This window comes from Pezoporus wallicus, unplaced genomic scaffold, assembly GCF_028554395.1.
Source record: "Pezoporus wallicus isolate ANWC-B61680 ecotype Strahan unplaced genomic scaffold, APGP_CSIRO_Pwel_v1 contig_2871, whole genome shotgun sequence".
NCBI classification, from domain to species: Eukaryota; Metazoa; Chordata; class Aves; order Psittaciformes; family Psittacidae; genus Pezoporus; species Pezoporus wallicus.
In genome coordinates, this window is record NW_026640775.1 from 874,780 (window position 1) to 896,730 (window position 21,951).

General features: G+C 51.8%; 1 protein-coding gene across 2 annotated transcripts in view; it reads left to right on the top strand.

The window, feature by feature from the left end:
- CACNG2 (calcium voltage-gated channel auxiliary subunit gamma 2) overlaps positions 1 to 10,690 on the top strand; it is a 50,529-nt gene extending 39,839 nt beyond the window's left edge. For both annotated transcript variants that reach the window (XM_057420499.1, XM_057420500.1), the window contains 3 exons: positions 6,135 to 6,218; positions 9,483 to 9,623; positions 10,083 to 10,690. In XM_057420499.1, coding sequence (XP_057276482.1) covers positions 6,135 to 6,218; positions 9,483 to 9,623; positions 10,083 to 10,618 — 761 coding nt within the window. In that variant the 3' untranslated portion in view covers positions 10,619 to 10,690. The remainder of the gene's footprint in view (positions 1 to 6,134; positions 6,219 to 9,482; positions 9,624 to 10,082) is intronic.
- The last annotated feature ends 11,261 nt before the right edge of the window (positions 10,691 to 21,951 follow it).

Genomic DNA, 21,951 nt, shown 5'->3' on the forward strand with positions numbered 1-21,951 from the left:
CAACATACTGCTTATTTTGCTAAGGTTTTGTTTGGGTTTTTTATCATATGCACTGCTGCATGCTTATGTTGGAGAAGACCATGTCAAGGCAGGCATTTGGACAGGAAGGTGGCAAGATTTCTGATGGTCCTTTGTTCCCATGGGATACCTGGGATTGTCCCAGGCACCCTTCTGCAGACCTCATTTGCTGCCCCACTGAGCCTCACCTAGCAGTGGAAAGCTGTCCTTAAGGACAGAGCTGTGGAACTGTGGACCCTTCGATCTTCAAATTACCCACCTGAGCCAAAAGGTATAGCTACTATCACAGCGTCAGGGTCAGAGCTACTAGAGCAGCACCTTCTCAAGCCCCAGATCGCTGTCCCTTGTGGCACAGAGGCTGCATTTGCTGGTGTAGCCCTACATCCCGCAACAGAGGCCTTTAAACTCATACTAACGCACGTGAAAAGATGGCCTAATTTTTGTGAGGTGCTGTCTCCAGAGAGAATCCCCCAAAGGGCTAATGAGCACTTTTGAAAAGCCAGCCTTTCCTTCAGGCACATCAGCACAAGTGGGTAAAAGCAGATACCCACAAGCACTCTGTGCTCTCTGCCACTGTGCTCTTCAATCCCCCAAACCTGCGAGTGCTTCCAAGTGCTTTGTTCTTGGAAGGGTGGAGAGCAACCAAAATGCCTTCAGAGGGCTTCTTCTGTGCTCCCCTTGGCGCTTCATGAAACCTCACCCCTTCGTCTTGAAGTCATGTCAGGTTGGGCATTAACAACTCAGTGTCACTAGTGTCAGATTTTGACCGGGACAGCAGACCTCTTCTCCTGGTTTGGAAGCCCTTTGCCAATACGTGTGAGGAAGACACACCAACTGTTTGCCACACAGCTGTGGAATTTGTCTTCCCAGCCCAGATGCTGGCTCTGATCCCCACTTCACCACCTGGTTCAAAAGGACCCTGCCCAGAAACAGGGTCCTGGAGCAGACAGAAATGTTTGTGTTGGGTCTGACGACCTGCCCTTCCTGTGCCGCTTCTCGCATTTATTTCATGGGTAAATAGTGAATATTAGTTTAATCTGCAACAAAGATCACATCTAAGGTAGGAATCACAAGTGTGAATCTGGGAGAGCTTTCATGTGTGCTCAGGCTTCGCGTTGATCTGGGAGAAGGTCACGTCAACGATGAGCACATTACATTTGAACTGAAGCTGGGGAAAATTATCTGGCCCAAAATGGTTCAGTGTCTGATTGCTTTCATATTCTTATTATAAATATCCTCAGGCTATTTCCCTGAGGCAGGAAAATACCGTTATTCCTATTTTGAGTGAAAGAAGAGGGGAGTGAAGTGACTTGCCTAAAATGATACTGGAAGCGTGGCAGAAAGAGGTACTGAATCCTTGGTTAACACCAAGCCATCTTTCTGAGCTTTTATCGACAACAGCCATATCCAGCCCCCTCTATTTATTTCTCTAGAAGCCATCGTGCCAAAACCTCTGTTAAATTGGAGAGTGAGACTGAAGGAAAGCTTTCAGTGGATTGCTTTTTTCCATAAATGGAAATATCACAAATCATTCTGGGAAAACAGGTCTTTCTGTTCTCATCCCTCTTTGTCTGCTTCTCTCCTTTTGGACGTCTTTTCCTCTGCCTCTGGCTCCCAGTTTTCAGATGTACAGTCCTGACCATTTTAAAGTGTTCCTACCCTGCAGGAAGGGAGTAGCTTTTCATTCTTTGGAACTTACTATTTTGTGATGGTTTGCACTCTGCAGGCAAGCACGACTTCTGAAAGAGGCAGGGCTGCACAAAGCGGCACAAAAATAAACCCTATCACCAGCAATACCGGGCCGGGTTCTCATCGGGGGTAGCTTGGTCTGACTCTCGCTGCAGCAGACCCAACTGCTGCCAGCTGCCCTGGATAAACTGCATGTACCCAAGCAATGACCCGGCTGTATTGGAGGTCTCTCTGAAGGCTGAATGCACAGTTAATGTTGATTTTCATGCATCTTAGGCACTCAGTCCCTTTTGGCAGTGTGGCAGGTTGTCTCTGCTCTGTCTAAATGCCCTGACTGGGCAACTTCTGTCTCAGTCCAGGCACTGGGGGGGGGGTTGCCTGTTGCACCAGTCCTACCTCCTCCAGGAGGCATTTTCCAAAGCTTGGGCAGGCTACAAGCAAACGGTGGGGATTGTGCCTAAGGACTCACGATAATAATAGCCAGGGAACTTGGGGGCTGCTCTGTGATTTTCTATGGGCCTGGGCTTCCCCAGCCTTTCTATCCTGAGACAACACAGAGCTCCTCCCCACCTCCTCTGCAGCCTGCACATCCCAAAGCAGGCTGCTCAAAGGATGCCCACACCAATATGCCAGGGAGAGGGAGGTGACTGTGATGAATGAGAGATACTGAAGATCTGGTGGGTGAGCAAAGGAAAGAGGATGAGGGGAGAGCCTGGACTGTGCTGGGAGAGCTGCAGGAAGGAGGTGGAAGCACGTGGCTTAAGTTTCTCAGAGAGACGTGCAGGAGAAGCCAGAGTGCTCAACACCTGCCTGTTTCAGGGTTCACAGCACGAAATGGCTCAAGTCGGGAAGAATGGGAAGGGCAAAAAGACACAAGTACAAAGGGAGATGTTGTTCTCACTCCCTTGAGCAGCTCCTACACACCCTCCCAAATAGTAATTTGCTCCTGCTGAGGCACTCACAAGTATTGCCTATAGGGCAGCTCACAGCTCTTCCCTCCCTGGCTCTGCAAACCGCACGTGCAGCACAGAAGGCTGTTGTGTCAGACCTCAGCAGCGCTGCTGAGTGGCTCCATCCCTCCTCCCCGCTCAGCACAGGTGCCAGGGATGCTGCTGCACCATCTCAGCAGGCCACAGATGTCTGTCAGAGAGCTGCTGAGTGACCTTGGCACAAGGAGTGACACCGAGGCCTTCCCCGCACCGAGCTGAACTGCTGCCATCCGTCACTCACCGATACAAACTGGTGCACCCGCACCATGCCCTCGTGTGCAGCACGAGGCAGGGGAGTCCTGGCACCCTTGTTTTACAGGGTGGGACTCTGAGGCAGAGACAAGAAGTTGTTCTAACAGCAAGCCTGTGGCAGAGCAAAAACTGAATCCTGTTCTCTTACATCCCCAGTCAGTGTGTTAATGACCTAAATTCTGCATCCTTTCCCCATCCGTTGCCCAGAGGAGCTAGGAGGCATTGGGGGAGAGGGTGTGATAGCACAGGAATTCAGAGTCTGCTAAGCACAGACAAAGCAGGGCCTGAAGTGGGACCAGTGCTGCCCACCTTGCCAGCATAAACCCCGGCAGGGTTGAGCCAGGGAGGGGAGGCAGCCTGGCACAGCGTACCAGCCTGCAGTGAAGGGCAGCTCCTCAATGCCCCCAGCATCTTAAGTAAGCCAAGGCTGGACAGCCCAATGGCCAAGCACCCTGCTGAGCCAGGTCAGCCAGGACTTCTGGACTCTCAGCACCAGGAGCAAAGAGCCTGCATGTCCCCTCACCCTGACTAAGTAGCTGAACTTCTAACCAGCTATCCCACACAAGTCCATGTAAAAGACACCCTGCTCAAGATGCAGTGTCTTTCCCAGGCAGCTTGATTCTTCGCATAGGAATTAATCAGGCTCAAATACAGCAAGAAATAGAGTGGGGGAGAAGGAGAAAAGAAGAAGCAGGGAAAGGATGGCACAGAAAGAGGAGGTTTCCACATGCAGTGCCTCTTCCCTCCCTGGCTGATTCCAGCTGGGGGTCTCCAGCTGTGTGATGGGAGCCTTGCCTGGGAAGTGCTCCCCAACAGTGTACAAGCAGGAGGCATTCAGCATTCAAGATGTGCCAGGCAAGGAGCTGAAATCTGGTTTTGGAGGTTCCTTCAGTGCCTCGGAGAGCAGCAGTGCTCACATGCACTGTACAGCAGTGACAGCAACCAAAGGACCAGGGTGATGAGCTGCTCTGCCTGTCATAGGCAGATGGCCCTGGGCAGTCAGGGGCAAGCAAGCGAAAGGACCCCCTTCATGCTATATCTACCTTCCTCACAGGTTTTTAAGTGGGCAAGAAGCAGGGTGGGAGTGTGGCAAAGGAGTCTGGCTGTGCAGCTTTCCTTTCAGAAGACATATGGCTAAGAAGCAGACATTTCTTGAACGAGGTAACTGGATTGAGGATGGATGATTAATAACCTCCTTTCATAACCCACAGTTTCAGTGTGGGAATAACACTTCAGAACTACACAGAGAAGCTTTGTTCCTACTTTCTTCTCCTATTACTTACCTCTCACATGCACACACACTCCTCTGTACTGTCTCTAGCCTCTCCATGGAAGCTCTTTGAACTAGTAGTTAAAGGCAGTAGGTATCTCAGAAGCATTAGACACAACATGACTGGACGCAGACAGAGCTAAGCTTGGGGGCTGACCTAGAGGAACCTCCCTACCTGCCTTCTACAACTATTTGCTCATCGCTGCCTCCCAAAGTGTTCCAATCCTTGTTCCAGCAAGGCTCAGTCTCGAGAAGAATCTCAGAGGGAATCCTTTGAGCTTGGTCCTTCTTCCAGCTATGACCAAATATTTGGAAGGTCATAGGAATTAATCTGGAATAAACCTTCCAAGACATGACTCTGGGACCTGATACGGTGCCTGCAGGTCTCAGTCTGGGTAGGGTTGTCCTAGAAGAGCTCTGGGTTCATCACGTTCAACCCTTCCCAGAGGCAGCAACCACACATGCAGTGGCTTCACTGTCCCCTCCCCATGCACAACCAGCTTGTCCAGTGGCTGGGCTCAGGGACAGGGTGGCAGGCGGCTTTCCCATGTTGCCACAGCATTTGTTACTCTCCAGACTCAGTCTCCAAACCCTTCTGCTAAGGGATCAGTCAGCCTGAGCCACTTTGGTGGCTGACTTCTGGTGAGGGGGCCAATGGGATCATCATGCCTATCCAGGTACCTCATGCAGACACTGCTTTTCACATTTCTGAACATATTATGCCCATCAGTTTTGTGTTAATGGCCGGCCAGTGCAAGAATCCAGAGGGAAATGTAAGGGGAAGAAGTTTGGGGGAACCCCAGAGGCATAAGGAAATTGCCTTGCATGTGGGCACCCCTGTACCAGCATGAACAACCTGATCCTTGGAGATACTAGTCCACCAGTGGTCATGATGATGACATGGCTTGAGGGTTACCTCTCTGGAGTGGTGTTCGTGATTTCAAGAGGAGAGAGACATGGACGACGAAAATAAGAACCTGGTAGACATCTCAGATGACAAAAGACTAGGAAGGTGTTGCTTGCCTCCTGCTGAGATGGCTTTGCTGGTCGTAGAGTGTGTGGAAAAGGATGCCCCATGACTAAAGCTAGCAGAGGCCCTGTACATAAGACAGTCTGCTGAAACTGAGGGTGACCAGCCTGGGTTCCCTCACTTACAGTAGAAGATTTTGCTCCCCCAGTGCAAAGGGTGTTTTGCTGCTGAGCCACGTACACGCATATGCACCGAGCTTCTTGTAGCCTTAGTCTGTGAGAGGACACAAGAGGAGACCCGATAAAGGTATGCAAAACCAAGCAGTTTTATGGAGAAAGTAGACTAAGAGGTTTTGCTCCTCTCACACTGCACCAGAACAACAGAATGTATCCTGCACATGAAAAGAATAGGCAGCAAATTCACAGCTGAGAGAAACAAGCGCTTTTCCACCCAAACCTGATCCCTGCTGCTGGGATCCACAGAAGCCACACCAGGTGAAGCACAAACACCCAGTTACGCTGGTCAATGCTGAGGGAAGGGACTCTGGCCCTTGTGCTTCACAGGGTGACCCAGCCTCTGGCTCCTCTTCCCACCCCACCATCTTCCTTGGAGGTGGGCAGTGCTCTCCTGTCTATCTGCAGCAGGAGCCATGCCTGCTGGCCAAAGCTCCTGCTGCTCTTCACCACCGAGTGAGGGGTGCTGTGCTAGGTGGGCATGAGGCTGGATCCAGATAGTGAATCCCATATTCCTGTGCAAATAAGAGGGAGATGCATGTGTGAGCATGCAAGGAGAATACCTGGGCATTTAATGGGCATCTATACGCAATCAGGAGTGCTGTCTGGAGGGAAGGCAGGGAGGGCATAAAGGGCGATGCAGAGGGCAGTTGTTCCTGTGAGGCAGGTTTTGGTGTTCTCATTTGTTCTTGTTTTTTTCTCTTGTTCCCTAGGGAATTTTAAAGGTCTGTGTAAGCAAATCGATCACTTCCCTGAGGATGCAGATTATGAAGCCGATACAGCAGAATATTTCCTCCGTAAGTCTGCAGGTTCTTCTTCTTGCAATGGCTCGTAGGTGCTAGCGTCGAGTGCCTTTTGTTCTCTGTAGGTAGAGTGGTGGATATGCTGGGACCTGTGAGGCTCAGCAAGCCAGAGGAGGTGACCCCAGAGCCACACTGCCCCCCCAAACCAGTTCCACTCTCACCTCCTTGGGGCCCTGCTCATAAGACAGTGCAAGTTTCAAACTCACAGTAACAACTGATGGCTTTTTTTATTAATGACAATTAACTTTGATATAAATCTAGAGTCTTAATTCAAATCCATTGGAGAGCTGCTGAGCAGATGTAAGGTCAGGACTGTGCTAGCTGGGGCAGTGTGAGTGTATGCGAGAATCTGTGTGTCTTTCCTGAAGCAGAGGAAGTTTATATTTCCTTACCTGATACTGCACTTGCATCAATTTAAGAAATTAGCTGCACTGTGTCTGAGGAGCACCTATTTCTGTCTTTATCTTTCCCCAAACACCACTTGCCTATAAGGGCTGCAGGTCTGATCTGTGCTGCTTTTAGTGATGGGAACAGGAAGCAGGAGAAAGGAGAGTCAGAGCCCTTTGAAGAAAAGAGCTGGTGCTCACCCAGAGCCACTTGGAGAGGTGCTGTAAACCAGGCACATGGCATCTCCATAAGGAAACCTAACCTGAGCTCCAAGCCCAGTCTGGGACATGTGGGTGAAGCAGGGCAGATCAACACCGTGTGTTGCCCTCCCTGATCACAAGCCAGCATTTCCACCTTGCCCTAGAGGCAAGAGCTTGCTCTTCCTTTAGCATGGCTGAACAGGGATCATTCCTCCTCTTAGGTCCCCACCTTGCTATCCTGCCCTCCCTCCACAAGCCCAATGCCTTTTGACATCACAAGAAGAGATCTTCTCCATTCAGAAATCTGAGATGAGAGCTTTTGACCTCCCAAGGTTAAGCATCAGAGGACTCCAAAAGGCTGGGAGTCTTTCAGAATAGCTCCTTGTCAGCCAGGCATTCTCCAAGCCAGATGTGGAGACCCAGCCCTGCGGCAGGGATGAGAGATAATTTAGGCTCTGTGAGGCTCATTTGTATGTGAAAAGAGGCAGACCTTATGCTGCTTCCTCTTGGTTTCTCAAACAGTTCTTCATCCACTGTAAATTGTAAATAACCCAGGGAGATTGCTTCCTTCAGATGCCTTTCTGCAGCATCAGCCTCTTAATCGCTGCTTGGCCCCTGAACAGCAGAGCTGAATACAGGGGTTTGATCCAGTTTGGCACAGCGGCTGTGCAGGCTGCCTCTGAGGCCAAACCTGCTCTTGCAGAGCTGTTTGAGAGAGAGGAAGCTGCTTGCAGCATCAGCTGCACTTCAGAAAGAAGAGTTGGGGGAAGGGGCCAAGCATCTCAAGAAGGATGAGTCTGTTCCCTCAGAGGGAACAAGATCTGAGCACACAAACTGACCCATCATCAGGACCTGATGGCGTCCCAGTGTAGAGCCCTTTTCAAGAAAGAAACAGGTTCAAAGAGGAATTTGGTGAGTCAATAAAGGACACCTTGGATCATTCATGAGGGAAGTGGGATTTCTGCTGGCTTAGACATGACTGAAGAGGGACCCCACTGAACAGCTTCTTCCCAGGACTCCTGCCAAACCAGAGTCCCTGGGCTCTCTGCATGGGTGATGCTTGGTGGTACTGGCAAGAACAGCTAGGAAGTCATTCATTATCATCAGACTAAGCGATTCCCTCATTTAGGGGACTAGGACATAACTGTGGGGCACTGCCCATGGCCTTGCTAGAAGGGCTTAGACTTTATTTCTGCCAACCGTCCACTTAAGGTGTGTTAGTCTCTTTGAAATCAAACACCTCTTGTCAGGAAGCTCTTTGCTTCCTGCCATTTAAGCTTCACATTGTCAAATTCCACCTTGCTTTCCAGAAGCTATTAAGAAGGTTATTATCACTATCCTGGTCCCTGAAACACAGCCAGGCAGAACTGGAAAGCAAGCAAGAGAGGTTTCTCCCTGCTGTTTGCATTCCCTATGCACAGGCAGTGGGCTAGGGCCCCCCCTCAAAGAGTGGACCGCTTGTGCCTGGTAGGATCCTGATGCCAACAGGCTCTTTGAAGCATGCTCTCTGCCCACTTAGGTGTAAATCCTGTGCTTGCTTCAGTAGGGTTCATTCTTGCAGGCAAGGATATATTGGCTTTCATCCCCCCCTTCCAGATCTTTGCTCCACATGCAGAATTGCACCAGCCACTCTGGTACCTTTCTTTACCAAGCAAGGCTTCATTTCACGCTTTACCAGCTTACTTTCTCTTGGGAAGGGAGAAGGGAAGGCCTTCCTAATTAAAACATATGAATATTGGCCACGTGAACACAGGCAGCCTGTTGGTACCCACTGAGCAGCCCACAGTCAGCATGTGTGCACTTGCACGTGTGTGCACATGTATATACAGACCTGGCCTTTTGCTGCGTGATTACAAGAGAGTCCCCCCAGAAGCTTTGGGGTACATTTTGCATGTGTGTACGAGCATACACGGGCATCAGTGCCATTGCCCTCTGCTGGCTGAGCCATTCCCGTTATCGACCGATGGAGAGTGCGTGTGTGGGAGCTGGCACATCCGAACACATCACTGCCCTCTGGAAGGAGCCCAGTTGTTCGATCACCAGGGTAAGCCCTGTGCTTCAGCGTGGAGGGCTGGGACTTCAGCTTCTCGGCCCTCACTGCAGCTACAGAGCAGCAGGAGCTCCTTCCCAACCCTAAAAAGATATATAAATAAATAAATCTCTCCTTGAGATGCTCAGGCCCTTTTGGGAGGATTCGAGATCGAGCAGCTCTATGGGAAGCATTTGTGTGGCTGCTTTTTGAAGAGTGGGCTGGAGCAGCAATGCCCCCCAGGAGCAGAAGCTGGATGGTGCCAGGGCTCCCCCTCCAGTCTGTTGTCCCCCCAAAAGTGAAGGATAAGACAGTGTAAGGGGGGACAGGCAGCACGGCAGGGTCCCAGCTCAGCCAACAGCCCCACACCTCCCCACACTGAGCCACCAGCTTCGTGGCAGCAGACAGGGAGCAAGGGAGATGCTTCGGACAGCTCTCTTTTTCTGACACACTTTGTTTCTCTCTCCCTCCCCAATACATTTATCCCTCCTTGTATTACTTCCCCCCACCTGCACATTGCCTTCTGTGTCTCCCCTCTACCCCCACTCGTGTACCCCCACGTAACCCCATATCCTCACCCCTTTTTTCCTCTCTCTCACACCTCTGTTGTTCTTTCTGTCCTGCTCCCTCTCTCCTCTGCAGGGGCTGTTAGAGCCTCTAGTATTTTCCCGATCCTGAGTGTGATTCTGCTTTTCATGGGTGGACTCTGCATTGCAGCCAGCGAGTTCTACAAAACCCGACACAACATCATCCTTAGTGCCGGCATCTTCTTCGTGTCTGCAGGTAAAGGGATGCACAGGGCCTGATGCTCCTGGGATCTGGGAGATGGACAGCCTGCTCAGCTGTGGCATCCTGCATGGGCTCAGTTGCTCAGGCAGGAATGCTTATGGTTCCTAGCTCTGATGAGCCTTATTTGGGGAGAAAACAAGCCTTTTCACCCTGCTTCCTTGCCTGGAAGAGGCAGGCAGCTGCACCCTGCAGGCAGGAGGGGATTTCCTGCTGCAAGGGAGATGCTGGAGGGAGAGGGTTTCTTTCCCTACCGATGGCATCTCTCGGGAACCAGCCAGGAGTGCAGTCCAGTGATGCTGCAGGTGTGCAAGGAGGGTCTTGCCTGGTTTCCTAAGGGAAGTGGCCCACTGGGAGGGGATGGGAGTCTGGGGGCCCTTCTGTCCACAACCCCACAACCCTCATGTGTGACTCTCCTGCCATCTCCCTTTCTCTTCCCCACCGTCCGGCTGGCAGGTCTGAGTAATATAATTGGCATCATCGTATACATATCAGCCAATGCTGGAGACCCCTCCAAGAGTGACTCTAAGAAGAACAGCTACTCCTACGGCTGGTCCTTCTACTTTGGGGCCCTGTCCTTCATTATAGCCGAGATGGTGGGAGTGCTGGCCGTCCACATGTTCATAGACCGGCACAAACAGCTGCGCGCCAACGCTCGCGCCACGGACTACCTCCAGTCCTCCGCCATCACCCGCATCCCCAGCTACCGATACCGCTATCAGAGACGCAGCCGCTCCAGCTCCCGCTCCACTGAGCCTTCACACTCCAGGGATGCCTCTCCCGTCGGGATCAAAGGGTTCAACACCCTCCCATCAACAGAGATCTCGATGTACACCCTGACCAGGGACCCGCTGAAGGCAACCACCACCCCTACCGCCACCTACAACTCCGACAGGGACAACAGTTTCCTCCAGGTTCACAACTGTATCCAGAAAGAGAACAAGGACTCTATCCACACCAACACAGCCAACCGCCGGACCACCCCGGTATGAAGCTGTCGCCAGGAGCTGAAAATGGGGCAGGAACGGGCAGGAGACAGGGTGGGATGCGGGGTGGGAAGGGTGGAAGCGGGGAAAGGGTAGCAGGGGGGTGGGAAGGAGGAGGAGGAGGAAAAGGAGAAGGAGGAGAAAGCGCCCCTTGGGGGGTTGGGGACCTACCCAACGCAAAAACAAAAAACAAAAAAAAAAAAAGAAAAAAAAGAGAAAAAATCCACCAAAAAAAACACAACAAAACAAACAAAAAGGACAAAAAATAAACAACCAACGAGAAAGCAGATAAACAAACAAGCGAGTGAACAAAAAAACCAAACAAATGACAAGGAAATGAGAGGAAAGAGACAACAGCGAGAAAAAAAATTCATAAAAAAAAAAAGAAAAAAGAAAAAAAAGAAAAAATTTAAAACTGAGAGAAAGAGATTTAAAAAATAGAAATAAATTTAAAAGAAAATGCATGATTTCCCATGTACCATTATTTTAACATTTAATAAAAACAGACTTAAAAAAAATATAAAAGGGAACCAAGAAATAACAAAGGACAACAAATCCAGTGGGATGAGGAGGAGGAGGAGGCAGCTCTTTGGATTTTGGGGGGTTTTATTCTTTAATTTTACAGTTTCTTTCCCACTTACCTTTAATCCAGCACAGGCTCCTTGGGGGACTGGGTCTGGGGGTCCTGACAGCAGCGACTTTGGTGTCCTTGGGCAGCTTACAGAGGATCCCAAGGTGCCAGGGGCTCAGCCAAGACCCACTCTGTTTCCCCAGGACCCATGGGGATCCGCTCCATTCCCCCAAGACAGATGGGGATCCGCTTATGCCCCACAGGTCCATAGGGGTTAAGAGCAACTCCTGTCCCTAGAGAATGCAGGAGCCCATGCTGAGTCACCCCTCCACAGTGTCCCCAGGGGGGATCCCTGATTCCCTGGCCCTAGGGACCCTGGGGTTAACGGTGACAATGCAAAAAGCAAACAGACACAGTATATAAAGAGGCAGGCGTACACAGAGACAAAAAAAAAAACAAAAAAGGACAAAAAAAAAGAGGTTTCTTAAAAAAAAAACAAAAAAAAAGTGGCAATTTTTTTAATAAAACAACAGCTATAAATAAATGTAAATATAATAAGTGGATTTACTTGCAAGAAAAACAGATAGTATTATTTTTTCTTTTCATTTTTGTTTTCTCCAGCTTTAAACTGTGAACAAAAAACAAAGACAAAAAGCAATGGGGAGTGTGGTGGGAGGTGCAGGCAAAGGGTGGGGGCTGTGGAGGGGAACCATGGCTCCCATCCCTTCGGGATGCTGCTGCTGTGGTCCAGGGGGGGATATGGGAGGCCAAAGCCGAGGGCAGCGTGCCAACGGGGGGGACAGCACTCGTGCACGCAAGTGCCCCTGTGCTTACATATGTGTGCCCAGGCACGGGCACGCTCTCCTGTGAATGCTCCAGAGGCTTCCCAGGCAGCCCCCAAATCTGCCCGGATCCCACTTAGGTCCTGCCAATGGGGCTGCAGCCATGTGGGGGCGTGGCAATGTCTACCCAGCCCCTGAAGTAGCTCCTGTCTCCCCCCCCCCGGGTACAACCAGCCCACCCTGACCCAAAGCTGGCCACCGGCTTTTAGCCTTGACACATGTAGTCCCCGGCCCACATCCCAGGGAGGCCCCTGCTCCAGGCCTGAACATCCCGAGTCCCAGTGGCCATGCCAGGGAGAAGTGAGAAGCCATTGGGCATCTCCACACCCGCTGGGTTTTGTCCTCGTTCCCTCCTCGCAGGGGCATCCCATCCCTATGTGGCTTCATCCACAGTGAACAGGTGAGCTGGGCCCCCACCCCAGGACCCCTGCACTGGTGGCAGCCCCTTCCCAGGGGTGCCAGGGTCAGCTTTTAATCCAGTTCCCCCACGGAGGCAGAGGTAGGGGAGCACATGGGGCTACAGTGACACCCTGCAAGCCGCTGGCCAGCCCAGGGAGAGGGCAGGGCCCCTTGTGGGGAGGCTTGCGGGAGGGGGCTGCCGAGCCCTTGGGCAGCTCAGACCCACTTTTCGACTTCTCCGTCCTCGCTCCTGATGCTCCAGTTTTGCGGAGCTGTGCAGGCCCCCGCTTTGGGTCCCAGTGGGGCTTCTGCTTCAAAGAAACCTCCACCTCCCCGCTGCTTTCACCCCCCTTCCTTGCCCCAGAGCAGGGCAGTGGGCAGCAATCGGGAGGGGGTCACCCCTAGAAACAGCATCACCGGGCAAGAGGAGGATGAGAGCGGCTTGGCTGGGTGTCCAGACCCCCCCCCCCCCCCCCCCCCCCCCAACCACTGAAATCCCCTCCCGTGACCCCACAGCCCTTTAAAAGAGATTCACAGCAACCCCCCTGTTCCAGTGCCTCTCAAGGAATAAGTTAAAGCTGGTTTCCCAGACCCCGGCATTGGGGTTTCCATCCCCAGCTGCCCCCTCGCCCGCCCGATGCCGTATGGAGCTGGGGAGCATTCACAGGGATGAGTGTGCCCCCCGGGGACAGGCGGGAAGGGAAGAGTGCCGGGAGAGCGTGGATGGGAGGTGAGGGCTGGCAGGGAAGCTTTCTTCTGAGGGTGTTGCTCATGTCCAGCTCAAACCAGTACAAGAAACCAACTTCCATTTCCTTTATTTCATGGTTTTTTTCAGACTGTTAAAAAGAAAAAAAATTTTAAAAAGAGAAAATGACAAAAAAAAATCCTGGTACATGAAATAAAGATTTTTTTTTATATATATAACTTGGTCCTCGTTTATGTGGATTTACTGGGGGGGAGGAAAAGTTCCTCAAATGCCAGCAAGAAAGTCAACTACTGGACAGTTCTGTCCTCTCTGGTGACTGAGTGGACGCTCTTGCTTCAATGGCTCTTCTCAAGTTGGTCTTCATGATACAAGGCAAGAGGAGAGGGCTTTGCTACAACCTTTTTCAAAGTAAGTGCAGGTAAATGCAAGTCACACACATGGGCTTTTCCTGCTGCTCTCCAAATATCTGCTCCAGCCCCTGTTTTGCCCCCAGCATTGCTGCTCCTGTCCCATTCCTCCCAGGATGGTGTTACCACAAAGGATACTACCCAAACTCCTACCCAAAGAGAGCAGTTCTCACATCACCAAGCCAAGAACCACTTACCAGCTCAGCATTCACACAGGCTGGAGGGGTCAAAAAGGAAAGAGAAAAGAAAGTGGGACTAATGTTGTTTTGGGGTTTTGTTCAACCACTCACAGGATTTGGGCGATTTCCTCAGTAGCTGGGTTGGCAGGGCTGCCTGGTGGAAATGCTCAGCATCAGAGTCCTGAGTTGGGGGTTTCTTACACCCAGAAATGGGTGAGGTATGTCCCCTCACCTCCCACCCCACCGCTGGCAGCAGGGGTGCCACCAACGTGCTGAGATGCCCTCACCTCCACTGGGCTCCTGCTTACTGTGGGATCCTCCATGGCTTTCTGGAGTGGACCAGGATTCCCATCAGACCCCATCATCGGCAGCTCAAAGGGGTGATGAGGATGGAAAGCCATCAGAGGGACAAAGCCTCTCCGAAGTGCAGCCAGGGTCTGACCCACGGTGGGCTGGATGAGCAGGTAGGATGAGGGGTTTAATTCAGTGGTGACAGGGGGGGCAGCAGCATGAAGATACACTCGGCTCCAAAACGTCCCAGCAGACACTGATGGTTCACAGTGCCATCACAGCACCACAGTCCACCCACCGCCTGATGCACATCGCACAGGTTGATACCGATGCTCAGCATGCAGATCCTCTGATCAGCATCACTGGGTACCCCCAGCCCAACAACCTTCAGCTCATCCCTCTCCTTTGGGCCCCTGGTAGCACTACACAGATACCCCATGCCCCCCAGCATGCTTGTCAGCACACACATTTCATGGGCCAGCCAGCCAGATGCTTCACCACCAAGGTAATTGAGGGCACCTGCTGCCCCATTTCTGATCCTCCTCCAGGGACCCTTCCCAGGAGCAGCCTCTCCAAGAAGGAGGGCACAAGGAGGGGAGAGGCAGCAAAGCAGGCCAGGCACTGGCTCTGTGGGACACCAGGGAGCTCCTGGCCGTGACATACACACATCTAGGATGCAGCCATCTTCCTGCCCTGTCTAGCTCACAGACCCCAAAACCTTCTCACCCTCTTCTCATCCCCTTGCCTGGCTCTGAAGCTGCCACCAGTGCTGGGTGCTCCCACCCAAGCATGCGTGGGATGAGCTGCAGAAACCCTCATGCATCTTCATCCATCCTCCTTGGGCCACTGGGGAGATGAGGCTCCACTTCCCGTGTGATGCAGCACAGGGAGTGCCTGGCTTAGCCCCTTACATGGTTCCAGGAGACGCTCCTTCCTCACACAGTGCAGATGGTCTTACTTTTTCCTTTCTGCTTTTCCCCTTCTTCTGGCTTTTACAGATGGGGCAATGGCAGGGGAACCACACCAGCCTGAAATTAGGCATGAGGAATGCATGGGGAACACTGCTCAAATGGGGCAGCCTCCATTCCATAATAATTAATACTCAGCACTTCTACAGCACTTTTCATGTTCAAAGCACATTACAAACATTAACTAATTAATCTGTCATATTAAGCGGTATCTTAAAGGGGTGACGTTGAAAGCAAAGGGCTTGTGCATGGGCAGGAGCCCTCATTCCCACTCTCTCCCAGGGGACATGAACACTTGGATAGGTGCAAGACCCTAAAATGCCACCCTGTGCCCCTCTTGGGTCTCAGTGCTCCCCAGAACATTTGCTTGCCTCTTCCACAGGGATCAGCATCTTCTCCACAGCACTGAGACACTGAGGTCCTGGGAATGCCAGGGACTTGCAACTGACAGGTCAGTTAAAATACCCGGATTGGAAGTCCCCCTGCATGGGGTGGTTTCTCAGATCTGAGGACACACTTCCAAATGTTGGCCAGGGATGGGTGGAAAGCAGGCAGGCATCTACCAGGGAGGATGCTGCCCCACTCATAGCAACCCTCTAGGATGGCTCTGGCAAAGGATCCGAGCCTGAGAGGGCATGGTGCTGCCCGAGGAATGCCAGCCAGCACTGACAATGATGCCAGGTCTTCCCTCACCATGGAGGCAGCATGGCTGAAGAGGGGGCTCCCTTTAGGGGACAGTACAGAGTGAGGGAGCACTTCCTGCTGAGTAATGCCCAGCTCCTGGCACTCATGGGTCTGTTGTTAATGTGTGCTTACTGCTACTCTGCTGACTTCCTCATATGGACCTTAGCCAGGACTGGCTGGGTTTTGGGAGACACTCTGAGAGCTCCTAATATGGGGAAACCTAGATACATGGCCATCAAATTAACACCGGGCATTTAATAGCATCATTGAAATGGTTTAAACACCTAGAGGTAGTAATTAGTAATAATGGTTCGGTGAGGGAGGAAATTAAGAGCTAGGTATGGAGCCCAGTACTTTTCTCTGCAGGTAATTTTTAGTGCCAAATGACTACAGAGAGAGGCCAAGCACCAGACACACAAGCCTACTGTCTTGTTTGCACGTGAGGACTGACACAGGGGAGGAAGGCAGTTGCACATCTCACCTTTTCAAAGCCAAGCACTGGGGCCAAGGATGCAGAGAGCCTCAAGAAGGAGAACTGATGGAGAAAGGGGGTCTGTGAGGGTTTAGTCAACCTAACAAAAGCCTCTAGGTGAGCAAGGATGGCAAAGAGCAGGCCAGCTGCATGTCCTGGGGGCTGTGTCTGAGGGTAGAGGTGGCTCCAGACACTCAGCATCCCCTTCTTGGGTGCCTTCCAGCTGCTGGGGGCTTCTCCCCTCCTTTCCCCAGGCCCTTTCAGACACCCCCTGCAGAGACAGAAAGAAGAGGCAACAGTTTTGGTAGGGAAGGGAGGCAGAGGAAGGACAAATATTAAGAGCAGCCAAGGATCTATACAGATTAAGGGGATATGAATTAAATGCCACCAGCCTGAGATTTCCCTCCAAAAGCAGAGAACAAGTCATCCCTCTTGCTAAGCTGAGGCATGGAGCTGGACCCCATGGCAGCTCCAGTTCATTATGCTGCTTCTCACCCAAGCAGGGCATTTATAAGAAGTTGACCAAACCAAGCACATCCATGCCACATTTTAATGGCTCCACACAGCTCCAGAGTAGCTGTGCAACCAAAATGCATCATGGAGAGAAAAATCCCTCCAGGACATGGGACAGGTCCTAAAAAAAAACCTTTCCCTGGGGATTTATGCCCACAAGGGTAGAGCAGACATTGGTGATGTTCCAGTGTCCACAACGGATACTACATCCTAAGACCACCAACCACCGCTGGGTAGAGCGGTGCTGAGGACCTACCGGACATGGAGCTGCAGTGAGGACCCCACCAGAGAAGACAGGACCCCGATGGGCTGTGCTGCTTCCCCCAGGCACAGCAGCAGAGGCTCACCCAGCTATCACCTTTCCAGGCTGCAAATCCCAGCTCTGACCTGGCTCCAGCAGAGCCAACGCAGACGTGAACCATTCTGGCAGAGTGCTGTCATTTGTGCCAATTTTACAGTGTGGAGAGGAGTGCGAATGACGCCAAACCCTGCTGGCCTCATTTCACTTGCCCTTTATTGAAACCTCCGGGCCTTGCACCCTGGGCACACACCAACAGGGATGCAACGTCTCATATGTGCAGAAAGGGCTTGGATGAGGTGGCCTTGACTGCCTCCATAGCGGTCAGCTCTCAATATTGTGGGAAGTCGCAATGTGCAGGAGAAGGCTGACCCAGCACCGGCAGCTTCAGCAAAGGGGTCAAGATACACGGGTATGGGCTGAGTCCCAGAAACGGATCAGCAAGGGCAAAGCACCGGGCTTGGGAAAGGGTTTTCTCTGCTACTGCTCCTCCTGCCGCTCCTGATCCCCCTGGGGACGGAGAAAACAAGGGACTTTGCTCTCTAGGGACCTGTCAGTCAGAATCTGCCACCACCGTTTAATTTGCTGAATTTATGCCTGCCAGGAGGCCGGCCTGCCAGACTGTTCCTGAGCAGGCAGTGCCATCCCGTGGGATGAGCTCAGCACAGCAGCCGAGTCTCAGAGCCGCACTATGCAGGAGCTGAAGCAGCCGCACAGCTCCCATGTGGGAGACATCACTTGCTCAGTGTCCCACACAGGACAGGAGTGGCTGGAACCATTTCCAGCCTGCCAGGGCTCCTTACCTCTTGCTTCCCCTTATTCCCCCTCTCCTTCCAGCAGGAAAGCTCCAAGAGATCATAATGACATAACTGGACATGGGGGTTCAGCTGACTCCCACCCATGACAGGCTCCAGCAGGTCCCAGGTATATATATATGAGGGGCAGGTATAACTTTAGGAGGGGAGGGCAGACAATAAAGCTGTGACCCTGAGCTTGGTGTGGTCATGAGGTTGGAGGCAGCATGTCCCAGCAAGGCACCCTCCATCAACAAACCTCCCCACCTCTCCTCTAAACTTTACAGCTCCTCTGGTCTCCTGATGGTGCCAAGCCAGGCACCATCCAGGAGCGCTCGCTGCAGAGATGCTTCATTCATGCAGAGAAAAGGGCAATCCCACAGAGCAGTCCCCAGTCAGGGAGCCCCATGGCTGCCCCACACCTCCTTCTGTCCCTGCTGCTACCACCCAAGGCCTTGGTGCTGCTTGTGGGCCCTTCTGGGGAGTGAGTGGTGCAGGGAAGGAGAGAAGCTTCCAGGTTCCAAACCTTTCCCATCCCTTCCTGCAGAGCCCACAGCAAAGCCTGGACCCGACCTTGGGAATCAGCTGTGACCTTGGAAAGTGCCTTATGCAGAAGGACAGGCTCTGGACAGGGAAGAGGAGAGAAAGAAGGACCTTGGGCTGCTGCAGAGGGAGCTTGCTTTCTGGAGCAAGGCTGAGAGTGTGCATCCTTTCCACTGCCTCGAGGTGCCTGATGCCCGATGGGGGACATACACAGCACAGCTTTGCCAGAAGGGACAAAAGCACCCGGCTGACTCCTCCAAAGACAGAAGAGAGCAGATGGCGCTGAAATCTGCTCAAGAGGAGAGGAAGGAATAGCCCCGAGGCTCCACAGTCCCTGCACCCCAAGAGGCACATTTGTTCCCAGCCAAGCGTGTCGGCCAGCCCAGTCTCTGACTTACCAAGAAGCAGGGAAAAGAATGGCAAACGTGGGCTGGCTGAGCTGCTGTGTGTCCCTTGGCACTGTGCTCTTTTGTGGGGACTTTCCTGAGAGACCCTGGGAGAGAAACAGCATCTTATACATAGGTAGCATCTGCATTTGACTCCTTACTGCTTTGATAACTTGTTGTGCAAATGGGGTTCAACTCTGCTCACTAGCAGAAATCAGTTGGTGTTCAGCCTGGAGAAGAAGGCTCTGGGGAGATCTTACAGCAGCCTTTCAGTACTGAAGGGGGCCTACAAGAAATCTGGAGAGGAACTTTTTACAAGGGCATGTAATGACAAGACAAGGGGGAATGGCTTTAAATGAAAGGGGAGATTTAGATTAGACATTAGGAAGAAATTCTTCACTATGAGACAATGGTGCTGAGGCCCTGGCACAGGTTGCCCAGAGAAGCTGTGGCTGCCCCATCCCTGGCAGTGTTCAAGGCCAGGTTGGACAGGGCTTGGAGCAACCTGCTCTAGAGGAAGGTGTCCCTGCCCATAGCACAGGGGTTGGAACTCGATGAGCTTTAAGGTCCCTTCCAACCGTAACCATTCTGTGTCTGTAATGCCATGATCCCATGATTCTATGGTAAGATTTTCTTCCTGCCTCCTGATGTCCTGCTCAGGCCTCTTTACCTGGTTTCAGTAAACAGTAAGCTTTCCAGAAGAGGGACCAGCGAGGCAGGAGCATGTGGAGAACATGATTAGCTCCAGAAGATTCTGATTTTTCATGGAAGTTACCATAACACTGACAGTGTCGAAGGAAATTACTGTGGACCTTTCTGTGCTGGACAGGGGCCCTTGTAAAGAAAGACCACGTTGCCTGTGGTTCTGCTCACACACACCAGGATCCCTTTCAGTTTGGTGCTGAATATAACTCAGATGCTGGAGAACTGCAGGGCAAGGAGGAGGGCACCTGCAGCTGAAAAGCAAACCACTACCTCAGTAGTGAGAAGTCTATCACCCTCCATCATCCTGGGCCACATCCTCTTCCCTGCTGTTGGTCCAGCTGGATCTATGCAGCATTTCCCCAATGCAGCAGCTGTGACCTGCTTCTGCCTCTTCTGACACAGTTCCCCATCACCACAATAGCTTGTGTCTCTAACGTACTTCTCCCTCAGTGAGGCGGGGAAATAATGTCCCTCCCTGCACAGCATGGAGGTGCCAGCTCCCACTGGAGAGTTTTACTGGGGTGGCCTGGAAGACAGCACACAGAGCAGGGATTGCAGCTCAGCCTGTGCACTCCCAAGCTCATACCCCAGCCACTGCACCAGCCTTCCTCTCCTTCTGCAGGCTCCGAGCCAGCAGGGACACTGCCGGCACCAGCTGCTCTAATTGAGCTTTGTAGAATAAACGTGTGGAATTAGCCTGTTGGCTGCTGGGATGAAATCCAGCGCTGAGTGCAGATCAAAGGAGGCAATCTTGCTGACAGTTTGCGGGGAGGCAGCTGGACCCAGGCTCCTTCTGCAGCTCTGGAAAGAGCAGCGTTCAGCAGCTGAGGATGAGAACAGAGTATAATACATGCTGCCTCTTAGATGATACACGTGGTCCAGGCCCTGATGGTCAAAGCTACAGAAGCCATGGGAGACATCTGACAACGGTGATAAAAACAATCAAAGCCAACCAAGAGACAGCACTAATTCAGAGAAAGACTGGGTTCCCAAAAATCCAGTCAAGCATTTCTCCAAGAAAGCTGCCACACGAAGAGGGCAGGTTTATAGTCCAGCCTCCGGGAAGGGGATGAAGGTGTTGAGAAGGTGGCCACGTGTCACAGTGAAGCACATGGTGTGGGAGAACAGCAGACTGAAAAGGCAAATAAAAGAGCAATGGGAAAGATGGGATTCAAAGAAGAAAGCCAGGGAAGGACGGAGGGCTTCCCAGTGTGTGAACACTGCTCTGTGGCAGAAGCCAGTCCCTATACAGCCAGGGCTGGTTGCAGTGAAAGGCCAAGAGCCAGCAGTGAGCTCTTCTGTTTAAAGACAACAATGATGACTTTAGAAGAAGAGTCTGACCTGAAGAGGGGTGTAAAGGTCAGGTTTCCCCACAGGGGGAAGGTGTTAAGGCTGAAGACTATTTCTTTCGGTTTCTGGGTTTGTCAAGAAGCGTGGGGCAGTGGATACTAAGCATATGGCACAGGTAAAAGGTGTGCTTGCTGCTTAGTGAGGAAGAAGAATCCAAGTGGCTATTTCTGATGCATTTGTTATAAGAATGAGAAAAGGAACTACTGGAAAAGAGTGTTTTAACGTGAACATCAGTCTTCCAGTCCTCAGCTGCCTCCTTGAGTGGAAATACAGTCACACAAGCTGGAAAGCAACCCCTGCCTTAAGGCTTTCCAAGGCATCTTCGGTCAAGGCAGAAGGGATCTATTTCCTATGAAAGGCCCCTAACGGGTTGGGCACTTGGACTTGCTTTCCTTCATTTAAACCTGGCAAACCTCTGGTAACACCACCTGAGCTGCGTATTGTCCTCGTGCCACAGAGGAGGCTGCTGCTCAACACAGAGCCAGCTCACAGAGCAACAGACCTCCAAGAAACCACAAACCATGGTGGAGGCTGATGGTGGTGGAAGTTTCAGACTGGAATAGCCACAGTGCTGGAACGAGCCCCTCTTTTATGGATCTAACACCAGCACAGAGCCCAGAAACAGTGAAGCGGGAGACAAGAACAGAGAAACAGATGGGAGCAATTTATCCTGGCTCTTCTCATGAGCATCTTCCAGGGAAGAGTGATTAGCCTTATTAACTGATTAAGTGACTAATTAACTGATGAACTGAGATTATGGATCAAGGATCAAATGATTGCAAGCAAGTGTATTTTGAGTACTTTTCCGGGAAACGACGTATCTCATGTGCCTTTAATGAGAGCTAGAGGCTGGGTGGTGAAAGGCTTGTGGCTGGGGTGAGAGGGGTCCCAGGTGCAGCATGGCACAGGATACAGGAGGTGCAGTGCCTGGCATGAAGCAGAAAGGGAGACACACTTGTTCCTTCCCCTCTTCCAGTAAATTTGACCTAAATGGGGCAGCAAATCTCATCTTCTTCAACACTGGGCTTTTGTCTTAGATCCTTTCTTGTCCTTGATAAGAAACCAGAAGGTTGTCTCTGTGCCCACATGCACATTTAACCCACACCAGCCACTTCCTACACACACTCTCCTCTGACCCATGCCTTTACCCAACTCTGACCCCACAAAAGGTAGTTTGAAGGGCTAAGCCCAAATTGCACATGATCTGTCATCTCCGGGAGATAGAAGCAGC